At 40.4% G+C, this 16,896-nt stretch overlaps 1 protein-coding gene across 1 annotated transcript; it reads left to right on the plus strand.

The window, feature by feature from the left end:
• The first annotated feature begins 4,819 nt into the window (after window positions 1-4,819).
• On the plus strand, window positions 4,820-16,578 carry NIPAL1 (NIPA like domain containing 1). The gene is given in 7 exon segments (XM_074821385.1): window positions 4,820-4,918; window positions 4,921-5,116; window positions 8,869-9,135; window positions 10,209-10,265; window positions 10,704-10,794; window positions 12,566-12,726; window positions 12,868-16,578. Coding segments are annotated over 7 exon segments (1,473 nt in total). The 3' UTR covers window positions 13,470-16,578.
• The last annotated feature ends 318 nt before the right edge of the window (window positions 16,579-16,896 follow it).

Raw genomic sequence — 16,896 nt, forward strand, 5'->3', positions numbered from 1 at the left:
TAGCACTGATGCGATTTCAGCAACGAATGTCGTGTTGGAAGTGCTGTAGCTGAAAGGCTCCAGGGCTTCTGGTTTATTGAATACTCTTTTATGTAGACTGGTGTTACAGGGAATACAGTGTCATGAAGCACAATCAGCCCCAACGAGTTCTGGTGACTGGACAACCATCAGCGCAAACAGTGTCTCCACCAGTAGGTGGTACTGTATTTTTACTTTAGCGTTAAATGGGTGCTTGATGGAGAGGGAAGAAATAGAAGCAATTTAAGATGTGTGTTGGTGTGTTAGATTCCCATATGCAGATGAGGCTGGAATCGGAAGGTACTGGACAGACTGCAAGCCTTCTGTGGACATGAGCACTTTCAGACACGCAGTACAGCACCACACAGTGTGCTGAAAGACCGTGTCAGAGCCTTTTACCAGCATCTTCCAGTTCCAGACCCTAGTTTTTGCATGACTACTCTGAGCAGGGATTAGCACTTCTGAAACGTCCATGGGCACAACAAGCACTGTGTCTGGCCATGCCCAGCAGTTATTTGTGTGCCCTGAGCTGAACCTGCAATGAGGCTGTCCTTGTGCCACCCAGGTTGAGGTGGCTTGAGAGGTCTCTTCTCCTCCCAACCTGGAACCTGCAAGGAACAGAGGGACTGGCCCACCAGAAAACTCTCTGGAAAAAAACTAGAACTTCATTCAATAATATCACTGGGATAAAGAATGAGTGTGGTCACCCTGCAGGAGTGCCAGTAGCTCTGAACAGTCAGTCACAATTTCTGTTTAGCAGAATTTTATTTCAAGCTAAAATGAGATAGGAAATCTGGGTTGGTTGCACAGAATAATGATGCTAAAATGTTTACGCATACAAAGGTGATTCAACTGAGATTAATTCTACTTAAAAGAAAATCATCAATATATGATGTTGCCACTGATAAGAGTGGTAGAAAATGCACTGCGGTTAAAATAGGTTTGATAGATCTAGCCTTGTCTTTCATTCATTGTAGTAAAGTAGGAATTAAGGTGGCACTATCTGGGCATTTTTAAGACAACGTGGACAGGATTAATCTCTTCACATCAAGTACAGCAATCTAATCATGTTGAACTGCAATCTAGAGGCACCATTTTCTGTCTCACTTGAAGTTAATTCCTTTACATCTTGCTCCTTCTGGTCTACACTAAATCACCAGCATTTGGGGCAGGTGAAGTTCCCATGGTCAGAGCTCCACTCTCAAATCTAGCTCAGTAATTTTGTGTGACTGCATGCCAGGACAGCTAATAAACCTGTCTGTAGCTGCCGTATTGAATGGAGCTCATGTTTGGACTCTGCCAGATAATAGCGACTGCAGGCAGAGAAGAGTAGTGCAGAACAGGGAGGCTGAGCAACAATGACAGGACTTCAAAATGCCATAGGCAGCTTTCCTAAATAATAAAAAAAAGATAGATCTTGCTTCATGTCTGCACCTGGACTAGCTGCACAGTGAACAGTTTTTCTCAGTGTAGTGAAGCCTGTTGTCATCATCTTCAGTATTTACAATAATAGAATTAAATATTGCATAATAACACTTACAAGGAACTCAATGTATATGTGTATGAGAAAAAAAATCCTCAACAAAATTAAAGAATTTATGACAAAGCCAAGAAGTCACACAAACTTTGTTTAATTAAGTCATTCATGGCTAACACAGAGGCAAGATGGGTTTTATTAACTGCACAAAAATGCAGTTTCCAATGACTTTATAAATGTAAAAATATAAGTTGACTAGATATTCAATGCTTCAATTTTTATTGAAAACCAACAATTAAAGTCAGTGCTTGCTTAACAGTTTCAGCAAATCTTTCACTCATTGCATAAATAACAGAATTTTAACACAACTTCTTTCTTGCATTTTCCATACATTTAATGGAAAAAATTAGTGCAATAACCCAGAAAGGTATAACAGGGTTTCATAACATCCTTATTTCTCTTTTGGAGAAATGGGAACTGCCACAAAATTCCTTTGACTGTTAGTACATGCATATTATTACTTCATACACAAAAAGGCTGATCTGTGCTTTGCCATGGCTGGCATAGCTCCACTGAAATAGAGGATCTGTGCTGATTTGCATTAGTTGATGATCCAGGCATTGCTCTAAATCAGTCATAGGTGCCATTTTGAATGGTGAACTAGCATCTTCTTCCTCTTTATGTCAGACGATAAGACTGTATATAAAGACTTTATTTTCTTTCTCATTTGACACCTAACGTCATCCAAAATAAAGACAAATATATCAATGTTGATAAATGACTTTTATGTAGTTTCTTCTTGGCATTGTCTCAAAGTTCTTTGAAACAAGTTGAGTATGCAAAGAACTATAAATCATCAGTGAACTATACACACATGAAGTATACTCGCTCTCTAATTATATTATAAATTACACATTCTTTAATCTGTCTACTGACTTGGATTGTTAGCTACAAGGTTTTTTGTGACTTCTTATTTTTTCTCAGAAAAAATGGTGGTTTTGCAGTTTATTGCAGATTTAAAGACATGAAGCATGACCTATATAAAGATTTTCAACCAAGAAACAAATAAGCATATAGAATCATTTTGGTTGGAAAAGTCCCTTACAATTACAGAGTCCAGCTGTATACCTAGCACTGCCAAGTCCCATGCACTACCACTAAACCATGTCCCTAAGCACCTCCTCTACACATCTTTTAAATACCTCCAGGGATGGTGACGCCACCACTTCCCTAGGCAGCCTGCTCCAACACTTGACAACACTGTTGGTGAAGAAATTTTTCCTAATATCCAATTGAAACCTTCCCCGGCACAATTTGAGGCTGTTTCCTCTCGTCCTATCACTTGTTACTTGGGAGAAGAGACCAACACCGACCTCGCTACAACCTCCTTTTAGGTAACTGTAGAAAGCGATGAGGTCTCCCCTCAGTCTCCTTTTCTCCAGGCTAAACAACCCCGGTTTCCTCAACCACTCCTCATATGACTTGTGCTTTAGACCCTTCACCAGCTTTGTTGCCCTTCTTTGGACACACTCCAGCACCTCAATGTCTTTCTCGTAGTGACGGGCCCAAAACTGAACACAGTATTCGAGGTGTGGCCTCACCAGTGCCGAGTACAGGGGGATGATCCTTTCCGTAGTCCTGCTGGCCGCACTATTTCTGATACAAGCCAGGATGCTCTTGGCCTTCTTGGACACCTGAGCACACTGCTGGCTCATATTCAGCGAGTCGTCGACCAATCTGGATCTCATATTGAATATTTTATTCATTAATTAAAAAGACTTTGATGTCCGTAGTCTGCTAAATGAGTTGGCCGATACAGAGGCAGATCTGCAGAAGTGTTAACCGCATTGTTTCTCAGTATTCTTGTTCTAGGTATCACACCACAGTGAAGCCCTGACCAGCTGTGTCAGGGGAAGAGGTCGTCTTTGGCAGCTGTCCCTCTCACACCCTCTCTGCTGCTTCCGCAGGCCCTTGCGGATGTTGCCACCTCCCTTCTGCTCTGCAGATCTGCCAGCTGAGTCACTTGCAAGCTTGACATTTCATGTGCTTCAGTCAAATTGCAGGAAGCTGGAAAAATTGACACATTTTGACAGAAACAGGGGTGTGAACACTCAGAGTTGAGGGATCTGAGGGGGCACAGAACAAAAATAGTTGGGAGCAGACTGCAGACATGTATCTGTCCATATACATACTTTTATCCTATGGGCATGCTTATGTTGTGCAAGAAGATGGAAGTTTCAGATTGTGCTTTAAGATTTTAAATTAACTGTTTAAAATACTATTTTAAATTATTGCTCTTTTGTAGCAGTAACCTATGCTTTAGAAACATGAAGGCAGAGAAGTCAAACTCTTTCTTTAACGCAGCCTGCACATGATTCAGGCCACCTTCCATAGAAGTTCTTATAATGTAGACATTGTAAAGGTAAAGTGGATAGGTAACTAAACGACAAAAACGAATGCAATGCTCTTTTTCTCCCAACATTCAGAGAGCTGGTCATGTTAAAAAGTAAACACGGGGGGGGGGGGGGGGAGGGGGGAAGAGACTAAGATATTGAAACTCTTCTCTTGTTTTAACCCCAGGACTGCAAAGTCAAAGATGCCCAAGGCAGGGAAAATAGAGTTGTTTTACTGACCCTGCCACCGTATTTCACCAGTCTGCACCAGAGCTAAAACTTTCAAAAACAAAGTGATTAATTCAGGTGCTGTTCTCCAAAGCATGGTTATAACTTGGCAAGTCCCTGTGCTGCTCTGTGGAGGTGTGTTACATTCGCAGCTCAGTTTGGCTCCAGTTTGCGAAGTTCTTGTGCATGCTAAAGGTCCTCAAACTATCCCAGGAAGTTTGCTGGGCAACGCTAGGTTAGCACGTAAGGGTTTATTAAGCCATACATTCTGTGTTTCATGTTAAAAACAAGGGCTTAGACTAGACCTTGAAACTATTGATTGGGTAATAACGATAATTATTTCTTGTGACACCCTGGAGCCTGTTCAACCACAGGGAGTCATCTCTGGGCAAGTATGACCAGATGCTGCCCTAGTGCTCTGCAGCTGGGATAGCCTGGCCAGGGGATCCCCGCCTGCCCGCAAAGGCAGTGGCCAAAGCTAGCGCTGGCCGCCCATCGCACGCTTTATACTGTTGCACATGAAAACCGCTCACCTCTTCTCCCAGGTGTGAAAGGGAGGCAAATGAAATCTGTAAAAACTTCCAGTAGACACAAATACCTCCTAGGTACCCCAGGAGAGAGCTCCTTCCTTTGGATTCAGTGTTCAGGTGGGGTGGCTGAAGTCCCCAGGTGGGAACTGGCACTTTATAACGATTTATACGAAATGAAACCCGTCCGGGGTCACTCCTGGAGCCCCGCCTGCCCGTTCCCCCTCAGGACGCGCCGACGGGCGCGGCGGGGATGGCACCGCCACCGCCACCTCCGGCTGCCGAGCCGGGCCGGGCCGGGCCGGGCCGGGGGCCGCGGGGCGGGCGAGCGGGGCGCGCCCAGGTGCGCCGGGACGTGCCCGACCGGGCGGAGCCGCCACCGCCGCCCGCGACGCTGCGGAGCCCGTGGAGGGGGCGGCCCGCAGCCATGGGGCACCGGGAGGCGCTGCCCGCCCACCGGCCCTGCCGCACGGGTCAGTGTCGGGGCCAGGGCCGGGGCTTGCGCGGGCGCGGAGGGGGGTCGGGGGCGCGGCGCTGGGCGGGGAGGGCGCGCGGGGGTGCGCGGGAATGGGCGGAGGTGAGGGCGCGCCGCGGTAGCCCCCTGGCAGCCCCCGCGCCCGCACCGCCGGAGCGGCTGTCGTGCCGCCTGCGTGCCTAAGACCGTGCTCAGCCGTAACCTCATGCTGTTGTTTTCCGAGGAGTGGGGCGCTGCCGGCGCCGGGGGGGCTCCTGCGCGTCTCCTCCCGCGGCTGGCTCGTGTCTAATGCCTCTTTTCAGCATCTTTTGTGCATTTTTATGAATGGGGGTGTACCGGGGCACAAACCCTTGCTGCTTCTCGGTACATCCACTTTTGGCCCCAGTAGCGAGGCCTTGGCAAAAGTGGGCTTGGTATCTCCCGGGTGGTGGAGAAGGACATTTCATGTTACTGCCAGGTGTGAGCTCATTCGTGCACGCAATAAAAATGGTCAAATTATGTGTCTAATCAAAGCAAACAGTTTTCCAGATGAGTTAGGAGCAGTATCTTCAGTGGCAGGATAAAAGCTAAGCTGGCTGTCACTAATGAACTGCAGGGTTTTGCAGGACTTCAAAACAATAGCAAGTTAAACGTGCTACAAGGAGCATGTAGTACCAGGCTGGCTGATTTACCTGACTCGGATAGAGAATATTTAGGTGTTTGAAAAAACATTTTCGGATTTAGCTGAATTGTAAAAACACTTTAGAAGTTACGAGAGTGGCCACCTGAACTCAGACTGGTTTCCTGTTGCTGTCAGCCTTGAGTCAGAGCTCAGAGAGTTTATTTCTGCAACAAAAGGTTCTGCTGACAGGTTCATGTTTGTTGACGTTTGGAAGTGGGAGGTGAAACTAGCTTAGCTACAGAAACTGGGTGCTGAGCAAACCAGGTGGCCTCAGAGATTTGTCTCCTTCCTCAGTCCTTCCAAGTAATCTTCAGAATGGTCACAGTGGGCAATAAAGTAATAGTAATTTCTGGATCAGCCTTCTCTTCCCAGCTCTCAGGTGGTTCTTCGATCAGTGGAGTGACATACCACTTTACATGCAAGTGGAACAAATTACGTGTTTTTTAAAACTGGAAGAAGCTGCTCAGAACAATAAACAAGAGATCACAACCATTCAGAATTACTCTTCTCAGCTGGCAGACAAGCCAGGCGAAAAATCCAACCTCTCTTTGTAAATGTGAGCAGAGATTGTATTTCAGAAAGGAGAGAAACATGCTGTGGCAGTCACTGAGTGACTTACTACAGATGGCATGATTAAATTTTCATTATTCAATGTTGTAAAGTCTGCTGGGGAATGGAAAACTTAAGAATCAGTAGAAAAAGTAGCAGTAGTGTCATATGGAAGGGAATTAGCCTGCCATTCATCCCCAGTTAAATGAAAGTACACCATTCACAAGAAGGGAGAGAAGAGTGCTATTTTCTTCACTGTAGAAACCCAGCACACTGATAGAAAGCTGCCTTTACCACTGCGGGTAGCTAAAAGACCACCGCTACCAGGAGTTTTTATCTTCATGCATTCTTTTAATTAAAGGCAAGAAATATTGTTGCTTCTCACACAAAGCCTGTAGTAACTGAGTGGCGGTGGTACAAGCATCGCCAATCTGATGGTTTAGCATCATCATAAGGTATTGAGAGCTAAGGGATTTCATTCACTAGCAACCCCTCCTCTTTTTTGCCTTGGCCTGATACGTGTTTAAGAGAAACATTTGTGCTTGAAGGACTTCTCTGTCATTTTCTTTTGTAATTTAATAATTATGTCAAAACTTGAGTCTATGTAAAATATTCTTCTAAGACTATGCCAATACTTTAGAATTTTAAAATACTTTCAGATAGAGACGCAAATTCCATTTCTTTTACATTATCAAGTTGGAACTTCTAGTAATGATAAGATGGCAGAATACCATCTATCCTACATACTATGCAAAAGTAATTTCATGTAGATGTAAATTCTTTGAGATTTTAATCTTCATTTGCGGGATATGGACATACCCATCTCCTGGGACAATTTTTACGAAGTCTGTCTTAGCAGTACAAAACAACTCTTGTTACATAGAAACTCTCTTGGCAAACAAGGAAATGTGATTGCACAGCCTGAAAATCCAATAAACTTCCTGTAGTATGTTTGTTATACAGTATGGCCCAGGAAAACTGGGAGCAGATACTTATTCTAGTTCCTTACTTGTAAAGGGTGGTATCTCCCAGTGTTAGTATCAGTATTGTCAGCTGCAAATTAAGATAGGCTGTCAAATTTCATATAATTTTTAATACTTTTGATATTTTAAATATTCCTTCATAAACAGTATTAGATTAATTATCCAAGGCTGCTTGTTGTTGATTGTGCAGTGAAATACTTTTGACAGAATGTTAGTATTTCCAGAGTTTAGGTATGAACAGACACAGAGGCACATCCTTTTCTGCCCAGTTTCCAAGTGTTTGTTTCAGCTGGGAAAAAAAAAAAAAAAAAAAGTGAGTGTATTACTGATGGTATCACTCAGCAGGATGAATCCTTCATGTGTCATTTTAATTACAGGGGAAACATGGAAAGCAAAATTATTTGTTGTATCCAGTGCTTTATATGAATCACAATGGACTGAGTTTTTGTACCTCTGCATGAGCTGTTTTATATTTTAACATGTCTTCACAGTAAAACCTTTCTTTCCAAAAAAGGTTGTCCTTAAAACCTCTTCCAGCCTGGTTTCTTTGATCCATGCTGTTTGTGTCGTTCAGTCTACCATGAGAAGCTGTGAAACTTCTGCCTAGACTGCTGTAAACCCTGCTGCAGCATTGCTGCCTGGCCCCTGCTTCCCCATGCAAAATAACGACTCCTTTTGTTCCTGGAAATGCAATACCTCTTCCTCCTTTAAAAACACGTCTAGGCTGATGGCAAATGACATCGTTCCCACAGTCTGTCATCGTAGTGATGTTGATAAGGCTTGGCTGGCAGAGAGTGTGAAGCTTCAGTCTTAGCTCAGGATCACCCAGCTCGGCAGCTGTGTTGCAGGGATAGCCAGGGGGACGGTCCCTTGCAGGCTGCTCTCTTCCTCCAGCTAGGGCTTGTTGAAGTTAGATGAGAATTACTGTGAGGTGTAATGAGGCCTCTCCACCTCAAAATTTTACTAGTGGTTAAAGAAGATCTGGCTCACACAGCAGTCTCTGAACAATTTTAATAAAACATGTTGTTGCCCATATGCAGCAAGAGTTTACTCCCTATATAGATATTTTTTCCTTCTATTTTTTTATTTGTTTTTTCCAAATCTCAGCATCAAATATAAAATCAGAAGCCTGAAAGAGTAGCAGACTTACTCTAGCTGGCAAATTCTGAAATCGTGGATTTTGCTATATGTTTGGTGGTCTCTGCACAACACAAAAGAATCCTTTCTTCTTGAGGTTTCAGGTTAGCTTTTACAATTTCAAGTTGAATTTTACATCAAAGGTAATATTTTATTGTTACATTCCTTGGTATTGCCTTAATCACTTGACTGAGTCAATGTAGTGCAAAATATATATAAGGCATTCACCTGTGAATTACAAGGGTGGGTCATGGCCTGGGGCAGCACTGTGTATGTTATGTGGATTTTGTGAGTTATTTGTATGGTCAGAAGTGATAAGTGCTCTGGGAAGACATGAAACGCAGTGAGCAGGGTGAGGACGGGGTTCTTCAGAGCTGTGCCTGGTTTGTGAATCACTTGCCCTCCTTTTTCTCCTCCCAGGTGCTGTGCTCTCTTTTCCTTGCCATGACTCCTGCCAAGCATGGTGCCAGATCATCAATGTGTCTGAATCGCGCTCTTCTCTCCTCACCGCTATGGACAGGACTCTCAATGAAACAAACCAAAGCATTTCAACACCTGCTGGAAGCAAATACCGGCTTTATGTTGGCTTGGCTTTGGCGATAGGTTCCAGTATCTTTATTGGTTCTAGTTTCATACTGAAGAAGAAAGGACTTCTGAAACTGGCAGACAAAGGAGTCCCCCGAGCTGGTAAGTGATGGTGCCTGCCTTGTTCCTGCTGGGGACAGAAATGCCTCTTACAATGTGGCAAAATCAAGGTTTGAGTCACAGATCACACATTTAAAACTGTCAGAGTTGAAAACTGTCATACTTTAACAGTGATCAGAAGTCCCATCTTGGCTAGGAAGGGAAATACAGTATTATTTCTCTCTGTGTGATTACAGGGACTGGAATTTTAGAATTCTTAGGGCTATGGGGGCAGAGGTGGGTATTAAATCTACTAAGCTGGTGGTATTTCCTCCCTGACAGCAGTTAGATACCAAATAAAATTCTCCATTCATCTTACCCTTTAAAATGCCTTTTTCTCTCTTTTTTCCATCTTTTTTTCCCCTGATCTGAGACGGAAAGTCTTAAGAGGGAAACTAAGGGTTTTTTTTAAAAAAAAGGTAGTGCAATGAGTTGTAGAAAGGGTACTTATTATGCAAGTTTCTACAGTTAGTACAACTATTCTTTCATCAAAGTCAACAGATGAATAGCTAGAAAAAGACCCATTGGACTAATGTCATCATTCCTTTGCATGGATTTAAATATATAGCATTAGCAGGTTTTCTTTTGTTTGTTGTGTTTATTGCAATATACTGTTCCAGAGAATTTGGTTATTTGAAATGAATGTGTTACTGAATGTTCAATATACTTATATTTTATGGCAAAAAAATTCATGCATGCAGTGGCATTTTTATTTCTAATTTCTTTCAATTTAAATTATAAGCAGAGCCAAAATGCATCTGACTGTGTATGAATATATTGGATCTGACCTGGGAAAGCACTTTGAAGCATTTCTTAAGCTTATCAACAATCTTCATGGACATTTTACTTTTGCTTGGAACTTTCCCTTTAGTCAAATACCATTTTTCAGAAGTCCAATCCACAAAGCAGTAGAGTGATTAATAAAAATGTCAGTCAAAATCAAACAAAATATTCTTCACATCACATCCAGATAAGATGCTCTTTCAGTACTTTGTATGACTAGAGGCAAATGTGAAGCTGTAGTTTAGTTTATTATTATAATAATGTGATCTCTTCTCTTATTTTTCCACTTTCAGGACAGGGTGGATATTCTTATCTGAAGGAATGGCTTTGGTGGGCTGGATTGCTTTCAAGTAAGTCGCCTCTTTCCTTTCAGCCTATATGTAAATGCTACATAAAGCAGATTTTTGAAAAATAGATTTATTCCGTGATTTTTCACTCCTCTCACTTAAAAGAAATGTCTTTGCAATCACCTTTGTGACAGAAGCCATTCTGATATCCCATCTCTCAAGTATTCTGTTTGCTCCTTACAGAACAGCCTTTTCTTTAATATCCAGTCAAAAGCAATGGGATTGAATCAGTCCAACTTCTAGGAGTACTTAGGGGAAAAATATTTCACTTCCTTCAGCCTTTATTATGTCCAGAGGAGGTTAGATAATTTTGGAAGGAAAGTTTGCATATATAGTGTAGCTAAAAGATTCTGGTTTATATTTGCTATCGTACAAGATATTGATATTCCTTTTATTCCTCTCCCCCACCTCAACCTGATAGAAATGTTCTTTCTTCTGCAGTGGGATTAGGAGAAGCTGCAAACTTTGCTGCCTATGCCTTTGCGCCTGCCACTTTAGTTACCCCCTTGGGTGCACTGAGTGTTCTCGTAAGGTTAGTACAAACTGGGAACAAACCTTGATGAATGAAACATTCGCTGTGTGAGGGGAAAGTACTGTCTTTGCCTGAAAGCAGAGAATTTTAGTAAGAAAACTAAAAAGCAATATATGGGCAAAAAATGCTTTTTGTTCCTCAGTGGAAAGATCCCTTTCTTATTTAGAACTGAATTTGCTGAGTAGAGGGAGTAAGAAGTCTTGTTCCAAAGACTAATATATGCTTTCCCAACAGCCTTCCACCTATATTATAAAGTATTTTTTATCAGCATATACCAGGTATACTGCTGATGCACAGTGGTGGAAGGCTGTAAATTATCTCTTCCTAGAGAACTGAAGCTTTCTTAAAAAGCCTTATCCTGTTCTTCAGTTGTGAAAAAACTTCAAAAGAAAATACAGTATTTCCCCATTAAAATGTTTACAAAATAATTTCTTTTTTATAGGAGCATAATTTCATATTAAGACAAACTTAGTAAGCGTTTTGGGCTTGTTTGGTCTTTTCCAAGTCCTGGAAACAAGGCAAAGAAAATGTTAACTTTTTTTAAATCTACAGTTAAAATTTGTGGTTCTTTTGAAATATGAATGCCCTTCAAACGCTCATTTCCAATGTATGAAGAAATAAATAATTTCCAAGTACTTAAGCACATACATTAATATGGCTATCACAGAAGCAGAAGAGACATGGATTACACTTACAACAAACATTCTGGGAAATAATTTATTAGCAAAATGGAATGACTGTATTTTAAATGTAAAATTATTTTTAAGACCTGAGTATACTATATGAAACACTGTGTTTAAAAACAAACCTGGGCCATGTATTTTATTATTTTTTAGGATGCTTGCAGTAATCTAACTGCTAGAAATGCAGCCGTTCTGTCATAGTAAAATCAGTGTAAGTCTGTGACCTACAGATGTGCTGGGATCAGCGTGCAGGTAGATGCAGACTAACTGGCTGCCTGGCTGCTGCTTCACAAAACAGCCTGAGTTTTAACGTTCTCTCCTTTGATGTGGATAGCAATCTTTTCAATTTTCATGAAACAGAGAGGTCATGAGAACTTAATGTCAATGAGCTCGTTACCCTTGTGCGAAAAAAATGGCTGTAATGTGATCAGTAGGTTGAAAAACTATTTGTGAACGTGTCCACACACTATTAAGCCTGTGTCTAAGGTTGTGCTCTAGCTGGCTGGTCATGTGCCTTGTGCTGTGGTCTCATTTGGGCCATGTTACTTACTATTCTTAGGTAAATCTTGAACCCCTTGGAAAGCCTGGGGTCAGTCCTCTTAAAAGGGGAGACATGCCTTCTCTGTGGTTTTGGGGGAGTCCTGCCAAGCCAGGCAGAAACTGTGCCTGGGTGGGAGATCCCAAGGAGGGATGAGGAACAGTTTCCAAAACTTATGTGCATTGATTCTAATCAGAAATGAAGTGCTTTAAACCATTTTTGGAAGAAAAGAACAGTCGATCTACAGGTGTGTGAGAGTGCATACCCCTGACCCAGGCAATCAGTAATGAGAAGTTCCTTGAGCAATTCAGACCCTTTACAACCTGGAGGGGAGGAATCAGGCTGCTAACCCCCCCTAAAACCTGAACTGACCTTCTTGGTCCTGACCAACCTTCTTGCAAAACTCCTTAAAATTTGATTGTTTCAGGCTGGTTTCCCATATATCAAAATTCAAAAGAGTTTTTGAATTACTATCATGTTACACAGACAGATTTTGAATGTCTCACATGGCTAGTGGAGCTGAACCTTTTATTTCTATTTTGCCAAACAGTGCTATATTGTCATCCTATTTTTTAAATGAGAAACTGAATATTCATGGAAAGCTGGGCTGTGTACTGAGCATTTTGGGGTCAACAGTCATGGTTATTCATGCCCCTGAGGAGGCAGAGGTCACCTCGCTAGATGAGATGGAAAGAAAGCTGCAAGATCCAGGTCTGTATGCAATTGCAATGAACTTGTGCTACAGTTCATAGAGAAGTGTTCAGGACACTGAATGACTTTTAGCATGTACTAAGGATGTAATCTGGTATTTTCTCCCATGCACATTACTCTTCCGTTTCCTCTTTCTTACAGTGTTTGTTACATTTGCTATTCTCCTAACAGTTGTTGCCCTCGTGCTGATTTTTATTGTGGCTCCAAGGAGAGGTCAGACAAATATACTGATCTACATTTTAATTTGCTCGCTCATTGGTGCCTTCTCTGTCTCATCTGTGAAAGGCCTGGGCATTGCCATTAAACAAATGCTGGAGCAGAAGCCAGTTTATCGACATCCATTGGTTTACATTTTGGTGGGCATCTTAGTGCTTTCAGTCAGCACTCAGATCAACTATCTCAACAAAGCATTGGATGTGTTCAATACATCTCTAGTGACACCCATTTATTATGTGTGTTTTACCACAACGGTTGTGACATGCTCCATCATCCTGTTCAAGGAGTGGAGTAGTATGGACCCAGGTGATATCATTGGAACCCTGAGCGGATTCTGCAGTATCATCATTGGCATTTTTCTATTGCACGCTTTCAAAAATACTAACATCACCTGGAGTCAGTTGATGTCCACTGTTGCCAAAGAACCATCATTACACCATGAATATGAAACTTGTCACACTTCACTGGAGAGCATGGAAGACCCAGCTTTGGCATATGAGGAGGACAATGTTTTATTCAGTCAATGAAACTCTCAAGTGACATTTGTCATTGAAGTATCATGAATTGCAGATTCAGTCCACCTGTGTCTACCAGAATGCTCTTCTTTTCTGCAATCCTCTGGAAAACTCTGTAAGGCCTGTTGAGTGTGGGCCACTCCTCTGTGTGCCAGCTGTTGGTAGTAATGAATGAAAATGTTCAATAATTAACATGACAGACAGAAACCTGATGGTGATTGTATGTTAAGCAGTGAAAAACCTTGTCCTTTTTTATGCAGCATCTCCTATTGGAGAATTTTAGCAGAAGAGAATGGCCTTTGTAAGATATGTTTACAAAGAGCAATTTTCCCATCATGATAAAAGATAATCTTTGCTGAAGTGACAAGCACTCTGCTTTTATCTTAGTGATGGCTTTAATATTTCAGGCTTCCTTTATATTTTTATAATTTTTTGTCAAGCAAACTTGTAAATACTCTCTACATGAAGGATATTCATTGGAGATATAGTACGAAGAAATCAGTGTTTAATCCTTTTAGCTTTTAATATAAAATTTTATGCAAGATTTTTTGACTTTTGATCACCTACCAATGAACCTTGAATAGACATCACCAGAATAATTTATGAAATACGGTTCTTGGTAACCAGTCTCTTTCAGAATCCACTTTTAACAGCAAAGTCTTAGCTCTTCTATCCAAAGAATCCTGAATGGATTGCGAATCACTGAACGTGCATGTACCTTTTTAATTCAAAGCTATGACCAAGTTACATTTTAAGAAAAGGCAAATTCATTAGAGGCCTGGAAACAGTTGCTGTTGGCTTAAAAAATGATATAAGATGAAAGAATAAAGTATTCAAAGGCAGATGAAAACCAGAATGTGCAATTAAGAATTTCCACTCTGCTTTATACTACTTTGAGGCTTAAGAAGGGACTTCACTTATTTCCATACTTCTTCCTAATATTGCCATCTATTCATCAAAACCCATTTAAGCTTTTCAAATTTTTTTTCATTTTCCAGAAAGTTATCATTGTTTCTTAATAGCAAAACAGCCCTGTTATTTTATATTCCGTTATAAAAGTAAAATCCATTTCCAATCCATGCGCTATTTCCAGAAATACTAGGTAAATAAATGGCTGTAAACAAAGCTTGAGAAACATCAAAACATCTTTTGTTTTAGTTTGGCCTTTTCATCTAAAAATGACTATTCACCTCTATTAGATGTTTTAGCTATTAATCTACCATAGGCCTTGAAGATTAGTATCTGTTCCACAGTATGCTCCTCAGTTGTGGTCACTGATCTTTATCTGACAAAAACAGCTTGCACAGTCCATGGTTTACTCATTACAATCCCCATTCCTGCCACTTCATGAGCAAGAAAGTAGCTTCAGCAATCAGATGTGTGGGTCGTGATGAGCTCATCAGAAAGGTAGTATTTCCAATTCTTGGGTTTTTAAGTGTGAGTCCAGAACCTTTGCCAGAGGATGCTAGCATTTCAGCAATTAAAAACTGATTTTAATGAGCTGGGATTTATATGCCAGGCAGAACCTCCTCATGAAACAGGCTGTGTATTCTCTAACGTTCAAAGAGTGTCGTGAAAGTGGACACTTCAGATGGATAGCAAATTGTTCTGTGAAAGAAAGCTCATAATTTGTCTGTAAGAACAAAATGGTTGCTGCTGATATTTTGATATTTCATACATGTTTGTGTTGTGCAGAGTTTCAGTACTTCCTTTTTGAAAGACAGTAATGAAACATCTCACTTTTAATGATGCTTACTTTTAATCATGATTATTTTTAATGATGCTTTAGATGCTATTAAAAACTAGAAAATAACACTAGGGATACTAGATTAAAGTTATTTCTAAATTTTAAGCACCTTTTTTTCACTTGTCTAGGTTTGTAGTTGACATACCTACAGGAAGAGGTAGAAATTGTATCAGTCAGCTGTACTTTTTTTCTAAACTCTAATTTTTACAGTGAAAAGCACATCTGAAAAATGTGATACCAAAGGTTCTTCTGCTTACAGTACTTTTTAAAATCTTGCAGGTGATCTTGCCGATGTAAGTAGAAGCCCAGAAGATGCCATTAGGCAGTGGGTATTCAGGTTATCACCTGTGATTACCTAATTTGAGAATACATTCAATAGTGCAGGAGGTGGCAGCAATGTTATCCCAGCGAAAGAGACATTTTCACAAAAAATGTACTTGCCTTGAAAATATAATGACCATGTGTAGAGCTTTGGAATATTTTTCAGCTTCCCAAGTGATGATACTTGCATTAGTTCTTTGCTGTTAAAATGCATGCGTTAGAAAAGCTTCAGAGAGGAAAATATATAAACCAGCTTTCATTACTTCTTATTAATGAATATTTTGGCTTAGAGAAATACTTCTTAGGGAATACTTTGGCTTTATCAGCCAGATTCAAGCCACAAAATCTTTATAGTTAAAAACAGGTAATACAAATAATAAAAAGACTAAAGGTGGCGTTTTCATTACAGTTTGCCTTTTACCAAAAGCTTGTATTGCTTTTCACTGTGAATTACTCATACAGTTTAAAGAATAACTGAAGAAAATATTGATTGACCCTAAAAGGAGAAAAAGAAATCCTTTTTCATGACACATGGCCCCTCTATTTGCTTATACAGTCATCACTGTGGTGTGACCAAATGAGTTATTTGTAAGAAAAAGCAACCAGTCCAATTCTTGAATGGATGTGTGTTGGCAGTTTTTAAAGACACATAGTAATACTTTCTTTGAGAAGTCTCTCGACTCCTTTTATACCAAGCCTGGACTTTTTTTGTACTAACTCTTGGCAGTGAATTAACTTGTACCAAGCAAAAATTCTGTATATTCTACTGGACCTGCATATCTGCTTTTATACATAAATAACATCTACTAGGAAATTAATGTTATTTTCTTATAATGTCAGAAAACCAAGTTAATGCTTATTTTCATCATGTACAGGAAGTCTATCATGTTAAGTAGTAAATTATTGATTAACTTTTTGTATAAAAAACATTTTCTATGAGAGATGTTATTTTTGAAAGTGTATTTAGCTATTAATTTGGAATATTAATTTTTAGTGAAATTATGCTAATATTTCTCTTGTAATAAATAATTTGTGGATTATGTACTAAATGATCTGTGTTTTTTAAACAAGGGATAAAAAGGAGTGTAATTTGTCTTTCTGGTAAGCATTTAAACTCTATCTATCTGATAAATTCAAAGAGAATAATCTTGGTTTTAGCAGCTGGTCCTATGCACATGTAAGTGGATTTTAGATGAAGAAGGTCTGACTGATGTCCTTGTAGTTCATGTGCATCTGACTTGATCATGACCCTCTATTAATAACTTTGACTTCTACTAGTTTTTCTGATAAGAAAGAAAATTTTCTACTCCCCTAGAAAAGCCACGTGTGAAACTACTATATATTCACCTTGAGCTTAAAAGTCCATGATGT

Source organism: Strix aluco, chromosome 4 (genome assembly GCF_031877795.1).
Source record: "Strix aluco isolate bStrAlu1 chromosome 4, bStrAlu1.hap1, whole genome shotgun sequence".
NCBI classification, from domain to species: domain Eukaryota; kingdom Metazoa; phylum Chordata; class Aves; order Strigiformes; family Strigidae; genus Strix; species Strix aluco.